The 18,783-nt window shown below is 35.9% G+C and overlaps 1 protein-coding gene across 1 annotated transcript in view; it reads right to left on the bottom strand.

Annotated features, from left to right (window-relative positions):
* Nucleotides 1-1,045: 1,045 nt before the first annotated feature.
* The window catches only part of PSMA8 (proteasome 20S subunit alpha 8), a 32,352-nt gene continuing 14,614 nt past the window's right edge, over nucleotides 1,046-18,783 (bottom strand). Inside the window, exons 3-7 of the mRNA XM_019741177.3 lie at nucleotides 14,897-15,021; nucleotides 12,425-12,547; nucleotides 4,179-4,298; nucleotides 3,996-4,058; nucleotides 1,046-1,280 (exon numbers count right to left, since the gene is read on the bottom strand). Coding sequence (XP_019596736.1) covers nucleotides 1,188-1,280; nucleotides 3,996-4,058; nucleotides 4,179-4,298; nucleotides 12,425-12,547; nucleotides 14,897-15,021 — 524 coding nt within the window. The 3' untranslated portion in view covers nucleotides 1,046-1,187. The remainder of the gene's footprint in view (nucleotides 1,281-3,995; nucleotides 4,059-4,178; nucleotides 4,299-12,424; nucleotides 12,548-14,896; nucleotides 15,022-18,783) is intronic.

Genomic DNA, 18,783 nt, shown 5'->3' with positions numbered 1-18,783 from the left:
AAGTGAAGTAAGTGCAACACTGGGAAGCCACAGGAATTTGGACCACGATGAACACCAGAGTAAGGTGGCCTTGTAAGGTCTTCATATCTCTTAAAATCTGAAGTTGTTTTTCCTTTGTCCTTGCTTCAGAGCACTACAACCACCAATGGCTTAGATCTTATGATGGCTGTTTCTTTTCTAAACTGATTCTTTTCTTTACCATCTCCTTTGAGCTTTTCATTCCTCTGCAAAAATCCAACCTCTCTCTCCTTCTTGTTTTCAAAAAGAACATTAAAAAAAAAGAACAAAGCTCTAAAATAATAATATATATGGACTTTTGTTTTTATGCCGATTAATATCCTTTGCTTTCAAAAATACAATTTCATTACAAGGATTAAGTGCATTCTTTTTGTGGGCCATTTAGATTAAACCTTCTGTGGGAAGGGATCATTTTTATATTCCTTTTGTGCCTCTCAATACCCTAGCACAATGCGAAGCACATTGTAATAAGCACTCAAGGTATTTGATGGAACATGTACAAATTTAACACACTGTGCATACTTAAGATAAAAATCAAAACTAAGAATTACATGTATTAATTTCTCTCCTTATTTTCATACAGCAGCCTATTCAGATACCTTTATAAGCTCTTACCACACTTTGCCTATTTGGATAAGGCCTTTAATAAGCTGTTCTATACACAAAATGATATACTGCAACTTATAAAGTGAAAAAGGTAAAATAAATATGATAAAACATTTTAAAATGAAGACTGACAAAATGTTGGCAAGCACCACAAGGATGTTTTTATCATTAATTTAGAAATGCAACTCAATGTTATATTTTTTAGTTTCAAATGGGTATCTCTCTACCTGATATGTCAATCCTCAAATATCACCAAATTTTTTTTTTAAGTTTTTTTCTTAAATTTTCATATATGAAGAAAAGTTATAGAGTATAGTCTCAAGCTTATGTGGCTTTATGACTGCTTTCAACAATTACTGGTATCTTAAAAAAAAAAAATCTTCGTATTAATGTACGGTTTGTCCAAGTAATAGACCGAGGACAGCCACAAATCTAGCACCCTCAAAACAATACATAACTGAAAAATGTAATGCCACAAATCAACTTATTTCCTTTAAAACTTCACTAAGTAATTTCAAGGAGTACAACAAAATATTAAAAGATCCCAGCGTTCATACTAAGAATCAGGCAGTCTTCTTTGATTTTTTCTTCTCTGCTTCTTCCTTTTCCTTTTCTATTGCAGTTACTTGTAACTCAATTTCTTTGGCACTAAACATCTGAAAAGAAGAAAATTTTAAAAACAAGTTGTAACTATACCAATAATTTCTAAATATATACAGTATGAGGCCGGCCCGGTGGCTCAGGCTGTTAGAGCTCCATGCTCCTAACTCCGAAGGCTGCCGGTTCGATTCCCACATGGGCCAGTGTGCTCTTAACCACAAGGTTGCCAGTTCAATTCCTTGAGTCCCGCAAGGGATGGTGGGCAGCGCCCCCTGCAACTAAGATTGAACACGGCACCTTGAGCTGAGCTGCCGCTGAGCTCCTGGATGGCTCAGTTGGTTGGGCGCATCCCCTCAACCACAAGGTTGCCGGTTTGACTCCTGCAAGGGATGATGGGCTGTGCCCCCTGCAACTAGCAACAGCAATTGGACCTAGAGCTGAGCTGCGCCCTCCACAACTAAGATTGAAAGGACAACAACTTGACTTGGAAAAAAGTCCTGGAAGTACACACTGTTCCCCAATAAAGTCCTGTTCCCCTTCCCCAATAAAATCTTTAAAAATATATGTATTTACAGTACGAAAGTACCCTATTCTATCTTACAAATTTCTATTTATAACTTTATATTTTATAAGTTCAAATATATAATTAAATGTTTCAAAAGTTCAAAAGCAACATACTTGTAACAATTATGAACAAACACAGAACTCTGACATTTCCACTATCATTGTGCTAAAAATGAAAGCAGTGCAAAATGTGACATTGCATTACATATACTATATAAGCATATAACTCTGAAAACATTTAAATGCAAGGCTTATTCAGTTAATGAGCAAATACACTCTCCCTACTTCCACCTCACTGTGTGATTCTCTGATAGGATATATTTTATCAACTCATAGACTAGCCAAAAGTTAGGGAAAAGATAATTTGCACTGCTTTATTTACAACTTCCTCACTAAGTACAAAGTCAAAAGAGTTACTTTATTTAAATCAAAGATGGGAGCAATTGCTCAAGATCATACTGTTAAACACACGGATCTGTAGAATTTAATCGAGATCTATCCAGCTCTAAAGCATGTGCTCTAATTTGCCACACAGCCTATCCTGAAATAGCATACGAAAGGATAGTATAACTTTGCTGCTAGGACACGTACCACCCAACACTCATAAGTAAAAACAGATATATAACTGGGTGTGTGTGTCTGTGTGTATGTCTATCTGGGTGTGTATATATGCATGTGATGGGGCTGGAGAGCTGACTGTGGCCTCAGTGGTGGTCTGTGTCCTTGTGTTGGCACATCTGTCCCTGGGCCCTTGGCAGCAGTGGTGACAACTCAGCCCAGTTCCAATCTCCATACTCTGTGCTCAGCATCCTATTTATTTATGTGGGGTCATGTAGGGGAAGACCATATTGCCCTGCCTCCATTTCTCTTATTTATTAAAAATTTGCTGCTGTCCTATCTATCATGTCCCCATCTATCGGTTAACTAATAAACTGTGGGAATGTGGTACCAAAAGAACAAGGACAGCAACAACAAACCCTCCTCCAAAACAAAATTCCCACTGCTCCACACAGCACTGATTTCAACACTACTTCCCTTTGAAATACTTTCCTTCAAACCAAAGAAAAGGTACATGTAAAATAATCCTTCTTTGCACACTTTTCATATAGTTTCCCATGCTTTATGAGCTTTTATCCATTTTCAGCTAAAGAGAGCCAGTTGGCAAACTACACTGTAAAGTTCTACCTAATAAACAACAGTGAACCACATTTCAAATACTCTTTAGCCAGAGTCCTCTTTCATAATATTTGGAACAGTTTATCACAGTGTTCTGAACAATTTACTTTGTGGTCCAGCAGTTTTAATCCATAGTGTCTGATAAAAGATATAGAAATAATAACATTAGAATTGCTGCAAAGAATATGGAAAGTTTATCATACTGGATATTAAAATTTAAGTCTTTTATTTTTATAAATTTTATTGGGGAACAGTGTGTTTCTCCAGGGCCCATCAGCTCCAAGTCATTGTCCGTCAATCTAGTTGTAGAAGGCACAGCTCAGCTCCAAGTCCAGTTGCCGTTTTGAATCTTAGTTGCAGGGGGCACAGCCCACCATCCCTTGTGGGAATTGAACCGGCAACATTGTTGTTGAGAGCTCGCGCTCTAACCAACTGAGCCATCCAGTCACCCAAAATTTAAATCTTAACAGAGGCTCGAAGCACTTTTAAGTGAAAAGTGGAAAAAATAGATAAAAAGCAGTAGGCAATCAAGAATGGGTGGAGGTTTTTTTGACATAATGAAGGATAACATTATGTTAGGAGCTGGGAGAGCCAACAGTTATATAAATGGCAGCTGGGTGACATTAGCTGGAAGCATATCTTGATTTCAGAAGATCTAAAAATACAGGAAGAGTAACTGCTCTCCATATGGTGCAAGGAATGAATCTCCATAGGGAATACGCTACTATACTGAACTGACTGAGCAGGGATTCCTACTTGCAAGAACATATACTAAATGGGGTAGGTCTATATATACATCTCAGCAACTCTAGGTCTTCACAAAGGGCTAGGAACAGGTAACTGCTTGCAATAAGCACATACAAATTAATTAATATTAGGCTACAGAAACAAAACAGAAGTTGTCATATTGTCAATGGATGTTAAGGATGTTTAAGGCTTAAAATAAAGACTCACAGTTGTCAACATTGTAATTTTTGTCAAAATATTTTAAACTACAGATATTTTTTTTTCTTATTTGGTTAATTACTTGCCTTCAAAGGTTGGTTTCTTCTTATTATAGCAAGTTCAATGTTTTTTCCACCAGACTGGACGATCTAATTAGAAAAAATACAGTATTAAAATTATTTCAGTAAATTCTGTGTTTTAAATAAGCAATTGAATGGGGGGGGGGGAACCACAATGCGTTTCTGAATATGCTTTATTAGATCACTTACTTCTAGCAAAGCTCTTATTGCTAATTTGATAGCTTCATTGTCATTTGCTATAGCATCTTCTGTGTAATTCTTTTCCAGAAATTCTCGGACAGTTTTAGCACTTCGGCCAATTGCATTTGCCTTGAAAAATAGAAGATAACTATTAATATCACCTGACTATGAAGGAATTTGTGGTTACTTAAGTGAAGTTTAAAGGTTTATAGTTTACTCCAGTATTTCTTAGTATAAATACTAAATGAAAATGGTAGGTTTGAAAACTTAGCCAAAATTTCAGCAGCTCATTTGGTTACTATAAGAATAATCTGTAGTAATGGCATGACTTGTTTTCAAATATACCAATGCTTTATCCTTGCCAGTGCTTTATTTTGCTTGAATGGCTCCAAAGTACTTGACAGTTAGAAGATACTGAAAAGTTGAGACTACAAAAGACATGGAGATGAAAGGAGGTATAATTTGCAACATGGTGAAAAAGGAAGGAAGAAAAGAGAAAAATAAGAAACAACAATGTGCATGCCATGGTGATGCAGACACGTTTGTTGTGGGGACTGTGCACTAACCACAAGAAACAACATTTCACAGACAGCTAAATTGGCATTTACGAGCAAGGCTCCTGGCTTCCGGTTCAAGATGATGGAAAAAGACGATTCTGAGCTCACCTCCTCTCACTGACACCAAAACTACAATTACGTACAGAACAGCTACCTCTGAGAATGACCTGAATACTAGAGAACAGGTTTTCTACAACTAAGGATATATATAAAAAAAATACATATTGAGATGGGTAGGAGGGGCAGAGACTCAATCTAGTCAGGACCATCCCTACCCCCCAAACCCATGTGGTGACCCACAAGTGGGAGGGCTATCACAAGCTCGGAGGTCCCCCTTTGAAGAGCGACGGGTCCGAGCCCCAATCTTGGGGTACGTGCACTGGGAAGAGGACTCCTATAACATTTATCCAAAGAAGGCATGCAGATAGCGAACAGACTCATGAAAAGGTGCTCAACTTCCTAATTATCAGGGAAATGCAGGTAAAAACCACAATGATATCACCTCATACCTGTCAGAATGACTATCATCAAAAAGACAAGAAACTAGTGTTGGCGAGGATGTGGGGAAAAGGGAACCCTTGTGCACTGCTGATGGGATTGTAAATTGGTGCAGCCACTATGGAAAATAGTACAGAGGTTCCTCAAAAAATTAAAACAGAATTACTACACAATTCAGCAACTCCAGTTCTGGGCATTTAGCCTAAGAAAACAAAAAAACTAATTCAAAAAGATATATACACCCTTACATTCATTGCAGCACTATTTACAATAGCCATGATATGGAAGCAACCTAGGTTTCCACTGATAGATGAATGGATAAAGAAGATGTACATACAATGGAATATTACTCAGCCATGAAAAGAATGAAATCTTACCATTTGTGACAACATGGATGGACCAAGAGGGTATTATGCTAACTGAAATAAGTCAGAAATACTGTATAATTTCACTTATATATAATGAAATAAGTCAGAAATATGTATAATTTCACAGAAATACTGTGTCATTTCACATATATGTGGAGTCTAAACTAAACAATGAACAAACAAAACAAACAGACTCATAGATACAGAGAACAAACTGATAGTTGCCAGAGGGCTGGGCCGTGAGTAGATTGGACAAAAAAAGTGAAGTGGATTAAGAAGTTCAAACATATAGTTAAAACAAGTAAGTCATGGGATGCAATGTACAGCATAGGAATGAATAGTCAATAATACTGCAGTAACTTGGTATAGTGACAGATGGTTACCAGACTTTTCATGGTGATCACTTCATAAGGCATACAAATGTCAAATCACTATATTATAGACCTGAAACTAATATAATATTGTGTATCAACTATAATTAAAAAGAGCTTCACATTCCAGGAAAAAAGAACATTAACGTGAAGAGGAAAGCCGTTTACATGAATACTGTAGGTCTGTGCATCATTTTCTTGGCACTTAGATTTAAGTATACTAATTATTAATTCATTATCTTCTTTGATTCTATAAGCAAGAAGGGCTTCTTCTGTTCCAGTCCCCATTCTTTTGTGTGTTCTTTAGAGTTTTTTCATCAAATGAAGAAAAAGGCAAACAAACTTCCCCGGCTGCATGGCTACAGGTAGTATACAGCCTGTTCTTTCAGGTTTCTGCTCAAGTACTCCTCTTCCCTGACTACCCTCCATAAAATCGCACCTCCTCCCACTCCCCCTCCTCATCACCCTTATCTGACTTTTTCTCTAGAGTAGAACTTCTGAAATTTTAATGTATGTAAAAAATATGTGGGGATCTTGTTAAAATAGAGATTCTGATTCAGAAGGCCTGGTAGGACCTGGCATTTCTAGAAAGCTCTCACGTGTGCTTCATGCTGCTGGTTCCTGACCCACACCTTGAGTGGCACGTGTTAGTATCACAGTCTAACATATTACGTATTTACTTGTCTTCCTATCACCTCTAGAATGTAAGTTCTCTGAGAGTAGACTGTGTTTTAGCCACTGCTATTCTCTACATAGAATAGTGCCTAGTACATATTTAGAGCTGAATACCATTGTTGAATGAACGAATCTTATACAGTATTGCCAATCTTAAAAACAAAAACAAAAACCTACCTTGAACCCATATTCTCCTCTAGCTACTGTTTCATTTTTGCGCTTCCCTTTATAGCTAAACTTTATTTTTTCTTTTAAGATTTTATTGGGGAAGGGGAACAGGACTTTATTGGGGAACAGGAACAGGACTTTATTGGAGAACAGTGTGTATTTCCAGGACTTTTTATTGGAGAACAGTGGTGTGTTTTTCCCAGGACTCAACAGCTCCATCCAAGTCACGTTGTCCTTTCAATCTTAGTTGTGGAGCTTGCAGCTCAGCTCTAGGTCCAGTTGCTGTTGTTAGTTGCAGGAGGCACAGCCCACCATCCCTTGCAGGAGTGGAACTGGCAACCTTGTGGTTGAGAGGACGTGCTCCAACCAACTGAGCCATCTGGCAACCCGGGAGCTGAGCGGCAGCTCATTGACTTCATTCTAGTTGTGGAGGGCGCAGCTCACTGGCCCATGTCTGAATCGAACCAGCAGCCCCGTTGCCCAGAGCTCCCGCTCTACCCAACTGAGCCTCCCGTCCACCCTGCTAAACTTCTTAAAGGAACTAGCTTCACATCCTTCCTTACTGTTCTTTTCCTCAATTTTCTATTTTGAACATTTTCAAACATATAAAAGTTGAGAGTACAATGAACAACTAACTACATATGTTTTTACCTAGATACATGAATTGTTAACATTTTGAGATATTAGTTACACCTCTCTCCATTTACTTATCTACACACACGCATGCTTTTTTTAATGCTGAAGTTGAAGATAACATAACATTTCATCCCTAAATACTTCACCATCTATCCCCTAAAACAAAGAAGTTCTTTTATTTAACATTGTAATTACCACACCCAATAAATTTAAGACTGATACAATACTGTTATCAATTATACACTTTTAAATATCTCTGGTTGTTCCTAAAATGTCCTTGTGACTGTTTTTCCCCAATCCAGGATCTAATGAAAGACCATGGATTACATTTGTCTTTTTAGTCTCCTTTAAACTAGAAAAGTCTCCCTTTATTTTGTCTTTCAATGAACATTTTTAAAGTGTAGAATGTTCCACTGTCGGGATTTATCTGATAATTCCCTTTTGATCAGATTAAGGTTAAATCCAATGGCAAGAATACTACAAAGGTGATGTTGTTTCTTTCCCATTACATCACATGAGGCACATAATGGCTGAGTTTGTTGGTTATGGTGGGATCCACCAGATCTCTCCACTGAAAAGGTACCTTTTTTCTTTTGTAATTACTAAGTAATATGTGGGACCATGTGACTATCCTTTTCCCCAGCTATCTTTTACTGATGGTCTTAGTGTGCCTTGATGTTTCTTGTTCTCCCAAATCTCTTTTAAAGCTACTTCAATCAGGCTCTCATTACCATCACTCTATCCAAGCCGCTTGTCAAAGTCACTAATGACGTGCATTTTGTCAGATCCAATTGTTTCATAGTCCTCTTCTTACTTGACCCATCACTGGCACTGATTCAGCTAATCAACTCTTCTTAGAATATTATTCTCATTTGGGATCTGGGACAATGCTCTCTGGGTTCTCCTTTACACACTATGCTGGATCCTTCCCCACCTTTCACTGGTCCAATGCCCCTGATCTAAATCAAGTCTTGCCTGAATTATTACTAGCCACAGCCTCCTAACTTGTTTGCCTGCTTCTACCCTGCCCTATCCTACAATCTATTCTCAAAACAGCAGCCAGAGAGATACTTTAAAAATATAAATCAGATATAACACTAATATGCAAAAACCTCAAAAGACTTTCTACATCATTCTATATAATAACCCAAGTCCTATCGACAGCCTTCAGACCCTACAAGATCTATCCCCCTCCTGCCTGTTACTTCACCCCTTACCATTATCTTTCTTGATTTGCTGTTGCACAGTCATATGCTCCTGCACAGAGATCTAGCTCTAATAGCCTCCTTGATATTTCGTAAGTACGGGACATACTGCTGCCTTGGGATATTGCCCTTATTATTTCCTCTGTTTGGAATACCAGAGAAGTTACTACTTGGCTGGCTTCTTCATTTTCTTCAGGCCTCTGTTCAAATGTCACCTTTTCAAAGGTGCTTTCCCTGACCACCTTATTTACCAGTCACTCTTTATCCTCCTAACCTTGTACTCCACCCCTGACTTCACACCACCTGTATGTAGCCTGTTGAGTTCACCTCTATATCCCCAGAACCTAGAAGAGTACTTGCTGTGTAGTAGGAATTCAATTATTCATAGACTGAATATTTGTTAAATGATGGACTGTTTATATATTTTATTTCATAACTTATGATGGTGACATGAATTATCTTTGGGAATCCTGCACTATAATATACCTTTCTGCAAAGATATCATCAACTCACAAGCTTACCGCTCTGGTACTCAATTCCTTCTTCATTTCTGGCCACTTAGGATTTTCTGTGTTTCTTATGAGTTCAGCTATGCATTACAAAAAATCTTAATGATCATTCTAGCATTCTAGGTGTTTGTAGCAGGATAATTTTTAGTTATTGTAATGTGCCAAACCCTAGAACCTGTTACTCAAAGTAAAAAATATTTTCTGCAATGTGAAAATGTGTAAAGAAGAAAAAAAATATTTCAAAAAGGTAACCCTTATCACAATTGATCCAGACACTGCCAAACTACAAGGCATCCTACCAGGCTGACAAAGTTTGTTGGACTCTTCTGTCATGGAAGGGGCAGTATGCCTTCACTGAAAGAGAATCTTACTCTGGATTTGAATTTCCCTTCCATATACCAAATGTTTCTGTCAGCGCACTATCTGTGGACATGCTGAATGCTTTTTTTTTCACCATCATGGCATCCTACAAAACATTTCTGGTGACTATGGAACTGATAGTGAGGAAATACGAGAAGGCTTATGCCCACAGGATTCACTGGTCTTATCACGTTCTCTATTACCCTGAAGTAGCCAGCCTGACGGTAATATGGACCAGCCTACTGAAGACTCAGGAATAGCACCAGCTGGGTGACATCTTATGGGGCTAGGTTTCTGTTCTACAAGATCCTGTGTGTGCCCTGAAACAGGAAGCAGTAACTAATTTCTCCCATAGTCTAAAATCTAGGATTCAAGGAATGCTGTCTCATTAATACCCTTAATGGCCCACTAATAAAATTTTTGCTTGTCACAACTAGTTTATTAGTTTAAAGGTCATAGTTCCCGAGGTGGTGGAGAGGAGGGAGAAAAGGCAATGTTCTAACAGGGGATATAACAATAATTTCACTGAACTAGAAGCTGAGGGTGCCAGTTGGTCATTTGCAAGTCTTCATACCCTTGAACCAGTAGGGTAGTATAATTTATTCTGATTAGCAAGGGAAATAAAGTTACTATTATACAATGGGATCAGGGAGATGTCTAGAACTCAAGGGATTTTCTGGAGCTCTCTCTTAGTATTCCCATATGAAAAGAAAAAAGTTAATGGAAGACACTATTAATCCATTAAAGCAGGATCACTAATGGCCCAGATCTTAAAGAAAAAAAAAAATGTTTGTATCATGTGCCAGCTAAAGAACACCAACAAACCAGAGTGCTAGTATCAGCTATTCTATTATCATTTCTACAACAGGTCACGTGGCTGCAGCTTATATTTTCACCTTCCTATTTCTACTTTCCATTTCACAAGTCCTCTATCTGCATCTTGTAAGACTATAACCTAGCACTGCAAAGTACTGTCACCACATGGTACCACAGCTGTGTCCTCAATAGCCCATTATGCCATTTTATCAGGCAACTTGACATAGTAGGTCAGAGAAAAAAACAGAACACACCAAAAAAAAACAAACAACAAAAAAACTATTTCACAGTTAAAGTGCTACAGTCTCCCCAAAACAGAAATAAAACTGGAAGATTTTATTTTACCTTTCAAGACTGGATATCAGAATTTATATAACACGTATAGAGAACCATTTGACCTAAGGGAGGTAGCATGATGTAGTGGAAAGAACACTGGACAAATAGGCAGAAGACCCTGAGTTCAAATTCCAGTTTTGCTACCAACTAGAGGTATGAACATAAATAAATAAATAAATAAATAAATAAATAAATAAATAAATAAATAATCATATAGCTCCTGAGTCTCACCACATACGTAAAATAAAAAAATTTCTAAATGTTTTGTTATAGGTAATTTTTTAAAAGCTTTACAATATTTCCTTCAACTGAAATTTTACAAAGGAGTGCAATATGTAAAATTAATAAGATAATGATAATGGAGTGTATGTGTGCGTGCCCCACCTCCACCACATGGCCTTATGACACCACAGCAGAGAGCATAGTTTCAGACCTAGATGTTAAATGAAATCCCCAACAATTTAAAAACTTCATAATTTTCATAATCAATTGACTTTGAAATAAAAAAACACTTCTCTGTGTGACCCTACAGAGAAACCAAATTAAAATGGAAATTTATGTAAACTTGGAAATTTTATGTTGTAAAATGGAAATGAAGGGTAATAATGTAATGATTAATGCAATCAGAAGATGGCAGACTTCAAAATATTTAGAGGAAGAGTGTAATAAATTTTTTTTTGTTTAGGGCATAGATTTGGAGGCACAAGAAATCTAGAACATATAAAAGATTTCTAGTTGGCAGAAAAAAGTCTGGTATTTGCAGCAAGTAAATTCATAGCTTGTGATTACCAATTAAGATTGTCCAGGTAGTTTAACAGAAGATGTGTAGCTAACACAAGTATTCAGATCTCTGTGATAAGAATATAATCCACTGTTTTACTGGCTTGATTAATTGGTTCATAAAATAGTATCTTATGAGTATGGTCAGCTCAAATCAAATCCTTTACTTCATAAAGATCAAGGAAGTATTTCCCAATTAGTTTGGCTTTCAATAATAGTAAAATAAACTCTTCATAAAATTATTTTAAAGCCTAAGTATTTAAACTTCTAATAAAGCCAAAATCATTTATGTTAGATTCTGTGATGTAGTCTTACTCTTATTCAAGTATATGAGAATATACAAAAATTCACTTCTGGAAACTGCCCCTAGCTTCCCTAGGTCCTAGACTTTTGTATTAGATTTGAGTTCACTGTTAAACCAAGTTAGTAGTTGGGTACTGAAACAAGAATGATGACTTATCCAAAAAACTCACTATCTCCCAGGAATTATGTGGAGATAATTACAATGTACTGACACTTAAGAATAAATTCATAGTTTGGTGTGCTCTGACTCTCCTAGAATAGAGGATGTATTAAAGATTTCAGTATGGGATTTAAAAGCTCATTTAATTCTTTATCAAAAGCAGAAAGACTTCTACATACTTCTACTCAAAAGCACCTATATGATGCAGTACTAATTTGGAAGAATGAACAATGAATAAAAAATGGATATTTCTCTTACTTGGTCATTTATATACACTTAGGTTTGTCCTATCTTTCCAATTGTAAGGAAAAGACCTGTGATCAATAAACCAGTGTTTCTCTATCCATCAAAAACCATAACTGCTGACCAGCTAAATGGTTACATAAAGTTTCTACCACGATAAATATTACAATGTAACATAATTTTTTGTCATGTCTTTGAAAACAATAAAAGCATTTATAGTAAATATATTTATTCGTCTTCTCTTACTATATTAAAAAATTCATGGCTCACCTTCCAAGCATGATAAGTACCAGAGGGATCAGTCTGATATAACCTTGGGATACCATCATCATCAAAACCTACAATTAAGGCAGAAATACCAAAAGGTCTTCGTCCATTGCTTTGAGTGTATTTCTGAAAAATAAAATGTTTTCATAACTACTTTCTGTATAAGGCCATAGAAAGGATAACACTATTCCTTATCAAGCAACAAATTCTAATACTAAATAAAGTATTCTTGCCAAAATAATCTTCTTTATTGATTCTTACACTGTATAGGTTTAAGATCCTCTTCCTGACTTTCTGGACTAACCTCAAATCCATGATGAAATTTTTAAGGAATTAATGTACACAGTCTATAAAATAAAATAATAAATTTGCTTATATATATGGTCTTAAAACTGTTTTCTTGTTGCTTTATGTACATTTTGGTAACATAACTAAATTGCAACTTCTTGAATACAGCAGAGAACTGTATAATGTCACACAATTTTGGTTCCCAGGAAAGCAGACTTCAGAGAACTGTGCTTTGGAAGCACTCCTTGGTTTACTTTGGGAGACACTACAATTGTTACTATTACTATCAAGTATTCTTACTTGATACTATTATTATCAAGTATATCCTGTTCACTATATACTAAGTTATCTCTACATAAAACCCAACTAAGACGGTCTGTCAGGTCTAAAACAAGGAAACCCTTGTTTCTCTTGAAGAAAAAGCAAGATTTTTCCTCAGAGACAACAGAGCACTGAAAACCAAATTGTATCTCATTTTATTTCAGTGCCAGGAACTTCCTGAATTTGTGCTCCAGGGAGTGGAATTCAACTAATTCTGAGACTGGTACTCCTAGAAGTTGTGCAAAGAGGCAATCCTGATAGAAACCTCAAGACCACATTTGTAGGCAGCTTCAGGAACTGTATGTAACTTTATGGCTTGAAATAGCTTTATACTAGTTTTCTTCCTGGGCTTGTCTATGTATCCTATTTTTTATTGTTACATTTTATTGTATATGTATTTTTATAAGCCACTTCAAATTATGAATGCCAATAACTGGGCTATACAAACATAAGTAAACTCTTAAAAAATAGGATTTATGTCTTAATTTCCCTGTGTATCTTAATGTTCCTATATTGCACCAAAGTATGAAGTAGATGCTTTGTAAGTATACATTAGAAGAGCAACCATTTTACTTGATTTGCTTAATCAACCATTTTTTTCAATGAAAAGGTAATACATACACAGGGATAAAATAATTTAGAAATACCAAAGGTGTTCCTAAAGCATATCTCTTTCATCCCAGAACCAGTATCCTGCCCAGTGGCAACTTCACTATTATAGATTTAAAATGTATATTTCTATAAATGTGCTATGCATAACCTATATATTTCCAGAAGAAAAACTAAAAACCACAATTGGGAACCTTGTGTACACAATGCATTACACCGTTCTTTTTGATGTATACCTTTATAACCTCTAGGAAAATCAAAGCAAATGAAGTAAAACAATATAAAAATATTGGACGTCCCTGCAACATTAAGTAAAATTTTTAAATAGGGCAATTTTTAATAAGTATATAATTTAAAACTTTATTATCTAGAATATATGGTCTATTAAAAAATCTCTACATGGACAAATGGTAAAAATCCATGCCAGAAAGTGTTCTAAATATTTCAAATGTACTATTATCATTTAATCCAACTCAACAAAATTGGTATTACTGTAATGCTCATTTCATAAACAAGAAAATTTGAGGTGAAACAGGCTAAATAGTTTGCTCAAAACACTAACTAGGAAGTAGCAAAGCCAAGATTCAAACCCCCCAAATTCTGGCTCCTGGGGGCACATTCTTAACTAGAGTACCTGTCAAAAGGAAAAATAGTTTATGCTAGGAGAAATGAAAATAACAAACCAACGTGGAAAAAAATCGACTTCACTACTAATTATAAAATAGTACACAGCACTATGTTATACCTATGTGCTAAATAAAAGAAAAATGAAAAACCCACTGCTGCTGATCCTTCAAGGGTACATTTATGCATTGTTGGTTGCACAATAAAAATTGGTTCAATCTTTTTAGAAAGTAATTTAGTTACATATAACAAGAGTCTTGAAACCAATTATAATATCTAATCTAGCAATCCCATGCTGAAAATCAATTTAACAATGTATTTCAAAAAAGAAAAATAAGACCTGGGACTAAGACAATGTTATCAAAGTAGCAAATTGAAAGCCAGCAAGTGAGAGAGAACACAAGAAACTGGAAACAACCTAAATAATTACCAGATAGCAACTAGAAACAGTATGACATGCATAACTCAGAGATATTGCAGGTTGGGTTCCAGACTTCCACAATAAAGAGAATATCACAAGGAATTTAGTAGACTTAGTAGACTAAGTGATTGAAGTGACTGTAGTATTTCCATGATTGGACCTATAATGATAAAGGAGAAAACTGGAAGAAATCTGTTGGAATGTTGGCTTACCTGCTTTAAGGTTGCTATGAAGCGAGTTATATATTCTACAGTGACTGGGTCCTCAACTGTAAGCTTATAACTCTGGCACTCCACACGGGCTCTGTTTATCACTACTCTAGCATCAGCAGTCAGTCCTATAAAAGTAGTTGATACATTACAAAAAAGAATGACTTTTTCCCTTGTCGAAAGGGCTTTAGCTACCATAGAATCTTTCTTACAAATTTCTTCAGGATTTAATTTGATGCATTCGTATTTCCTTTAAAAAAAAAAAAGGCCTTAAAGAATGATGGTTAAGCATTAATGTTAAGTAAATTATTTCCCAAAGAGTAAAATGGTTTAAGTCACAGTAGCTGGGCTGGTACAATCTCTGTAGTCATTATTTTTTAAACTTTTTTTGGGGAAGATATTAATGGCAGACTGTTCAAAGGTTGATGGTCTATCCTGATTAAAAAACCAATATACTTATTACCTAAACTGGATTACCTAAACTGGATTTCTTACAAAAACAATGAATATCACTTAATTATCTAACACATATCTATTGAATTCAAATTTCATTGAGTGTAACTATAACATCACTTCTCAGCTTTTTGTCTAGGTTATGAGTTTGAAAATTAAGAATGTTAAAAAAGAAACAGAAAACACTGCATCTTACTTTTGTCATACCAAAACATCATGTAATTAATCCTGAACACTTCTTTTTTATTTTTTCCCCCTTCTTCCACCTCCTCCACCCCAACTCTGGTTCAAGCTGTTGTTTCTCAGTCTAGTTGTGTAGGACACAGCTCCCAGGCCCATGCTAGTATTATGAGCCTTGTGCTCCCCCTGGCTGAGGCAGTCGGTCGCCAGTCATCGGCAGCTTTCACCGGCTGCCGGCCGCTCATGATGGCTGCCGGCCACTCACGGCTGCACACGGTAGCCCATGCAGGCCACCGGCCACTCATGGCAGCACACGGTAGCCCATGGCAGCACACAGCACCCATGGAAGCTCATGCTGGCTGTCGGCCATTCACACTGGCTACCAACCACTCACACTGGCCACTGGCCGCTCACAGCGACACACAGTAGCCCAAGGCAGCACTCAGCAGCAGCCTGAGGCAGTTCACGCCAACCTCCGGCTGTTCAGGGCAGCCCAGCTCCAGGGACAGCTGTTGTTCACAATCTTAGCTGTAGAGAGCACAGCTCACTGGCCCATGTGGGAATCGAACCAGCAACCTCGGCATTAGGAGCATGGCACTCCAACCACCTGAGCCACCAGGCCGGCCCTATATGGAAATAAATGTGTTTCTATTAAAAAAAAAAAAAAGAAAACAACTAAAAACATAAACAGATGCAATGATTGTAAACATTTCTATTAAAGACTTCATTGGCATTTGATCTTCCCATTGTCATTTTGTTTCTTTCCTCATTCTCTAAATACCACATTGCCCAAAATATTCATTCACAAAGTCTCTCAAACAGCTGTTTCTCATATAACAATCAGTCTTTTGCAGTCACAAACTCTTACTCCCCTTCCACGTCTTTTAAAATCATGTTTCTACAAACCTGGAAGAATTGCCAGTCCTTGAAGATGGTTAATAGTAGTCAACAACGAAGAACCCGTTAGAATATGCCACTGTTAAGAATCACCTTAACATTCATGGGTAGGGTGCGAAATACAATCAGATAGTTAAAGGAAGAGAAACTGATTCTCTTCTTTGCAAATGTTATCTGAGAGAAAAAATGGGAGGAGACTGATTTAGACTATTCTGCGAATTAAAAGTTTCACTCAATTAGAAAATATCAGAAAGGAGATTTCTAAGTATTTCCCCTTTAGAATGTAAATATAATTCAAAACTGCAAAATATAAAAGTATCATACTTAGAAAGTAGTAGAAGAACTGATTCAAACAAGAAAATTAGTGATAAATTTGCCAAATTACATGAGTAGCATAAGTCTGTGTATGTCTCTATTTTTAACATAAGTAGCAATTATACTAATCAAAACTAAATGAGTAGGAAAAAGAGAACAAATTCTATTTAAAGAGCATTGAAAATTTCAATTTCACTGTTTATAAATAAGCAATTACAGAAATGAGTCCTCAGTCTAGTGCTTTTATAACTGTACCACAACTCTACCTTGAAAATGCTATCATAATGTAAAATTTCTGCTATTAAACAGAATTCCACATGCTACATGAAATATATATTTTTTTAATTCTTTGTATTTTTCCTAAGGGCTGTTTTCCAAATGTTAAAAGCACAATATAACAACATCAACAAAAGAATATGAGTTTTTTCAAAACAGAACTGTATTTCTTTCTGATATGTACTCATTGTAAAATATTCCATCAGAGGGAATAAGAAATATCATATAATTCCACAATATATAAACAGAACTGTTACCATACATATTCTTTTGTGACCTATTTTTAATATGTATGTCAATACATACAGATCCTACCACCTCCTTTTTTAACTGTCACTAAATAATAGTGATGATGATGTAGTAGTAAGAGTAGTTAGTGGTAACAGTAATATTTGTTAAATACGTATCCCAGACATTGTTCTAGAGGCTTCCTCTTTATTAACTCAATCCTTGTAGCAAATCAATAAGGTAGATACTATCATTAACCCCATGTTACAGATGACTACACTGAGGCAAGGAATTGCCCAGTCACAGGTATAGTGGATAATGGAGTCTGTCTTAGAACCCAGTTGGTATGATTCCAGAGCCTGTGCTTTTAAGCAACTGCATGGATATAACATGATTTATTATACCAATTCCCCAATAATAGACATTTAGGTATTTTCCAATTTCAAAATCAATTAATATGTAAGGAGAATATTAGTAAATATCTTACTCTGCTAAAAAGTTATATACATTTTTAAATTATTTTTACATTAAAGTCTGATAGGTATATGTATCAGAAGTTACAGCATTCCATCATTTATATTAAGATGACTCCTTTAAAAAAATTTTATTGTAGTAAAATATATGTAACATAAAATTTACCATTTTAACCATTTTTAAGTGTTCAAGGCAGTGGAATTAAGTACATTTATATGGCTGGACAATCATCATCATCCATCTCTAGGACTTCTTTATTTTCCCAAACTGAAACTTTGAATACATGAAACAATAACTTCCCATTTCCTCCACCCCCAACACACCTCTTGAACCATTTTTTCTGCCTCTATGAATCTGATTACTCTAGGTAGCTTATATAGTAACTGTCCTATTGTGACTGTATTTCACTTTGAATGTATTCAAACTGGACATTCTTGACTTATTCTTGATCTTAGAAGAAAAGCTTTTAGGTTTTCATCATTGACTATGATGTTTACTGTGGTTTTTCACATATGACCTTTATCATCTCAAGGTCGTTTTCTTCTACTCCTACTCTGTTGAATGTTTTTATCAGAAGAGGGTGTAGAATTTTGTCAAATTCTTTTTCTACATCAGTTGAAATGATCATGTAGCTTTTCCTTTCATTCTGGTAATGTGGTATATTACAGTGATTGATTTTAATATTTTGAACTATCCTTGCACTCCAGGAATAAAATTCCTTAGTCATAGTGTATAATCCCTTTAATACTGCTGAATTTGGTTTCCTAGTATTTTGTTAAGATTTTTACTTCAATATTTATAAGGGATATTGGACTGTAGTTCTTTTCTTGTAGTGTCTTTGTCTAGTTTTGGTATCAAAGTAATACTGACTTCATAGAATAAGTTTGGAAGTGTTCCTTCCTCTTTAATTTTTTGGAAGCATTTGAGAAGGATTGGTATTAATTCTTCTTTAAATGTTTGGTAGAATTCACCAGTGAAAACATCTGGTCTGGACATTTTCCCTATTGAGAGGTTTTTGATTATTGATTCACTTTTATTACACATCTGTTGATATTTTCTATTTTTTT

The sequence above is a fragment of the Rhinolophus sinicus genome, chromosome 4, assembly GCF_057876585.1.
Source record: "Rhinolophus sinicus isolate RSI-liver-muscle chromosome 4, RSI-T2T, whole genome shotgun sequence".
Taxonomy (NCBI): domain Eukaryota; kingdom Metazoa; phylum Chordata; class Mammalia; order Chiroptera; family Rhinolophidae; genus Rhinolophus; species Rhinolophus sinicus.
The sequence above is the reverse complement of the archived record's forward strand: the minus strand, read 5'-3'. Positions and strand labels throughout refer to the sequence as shown.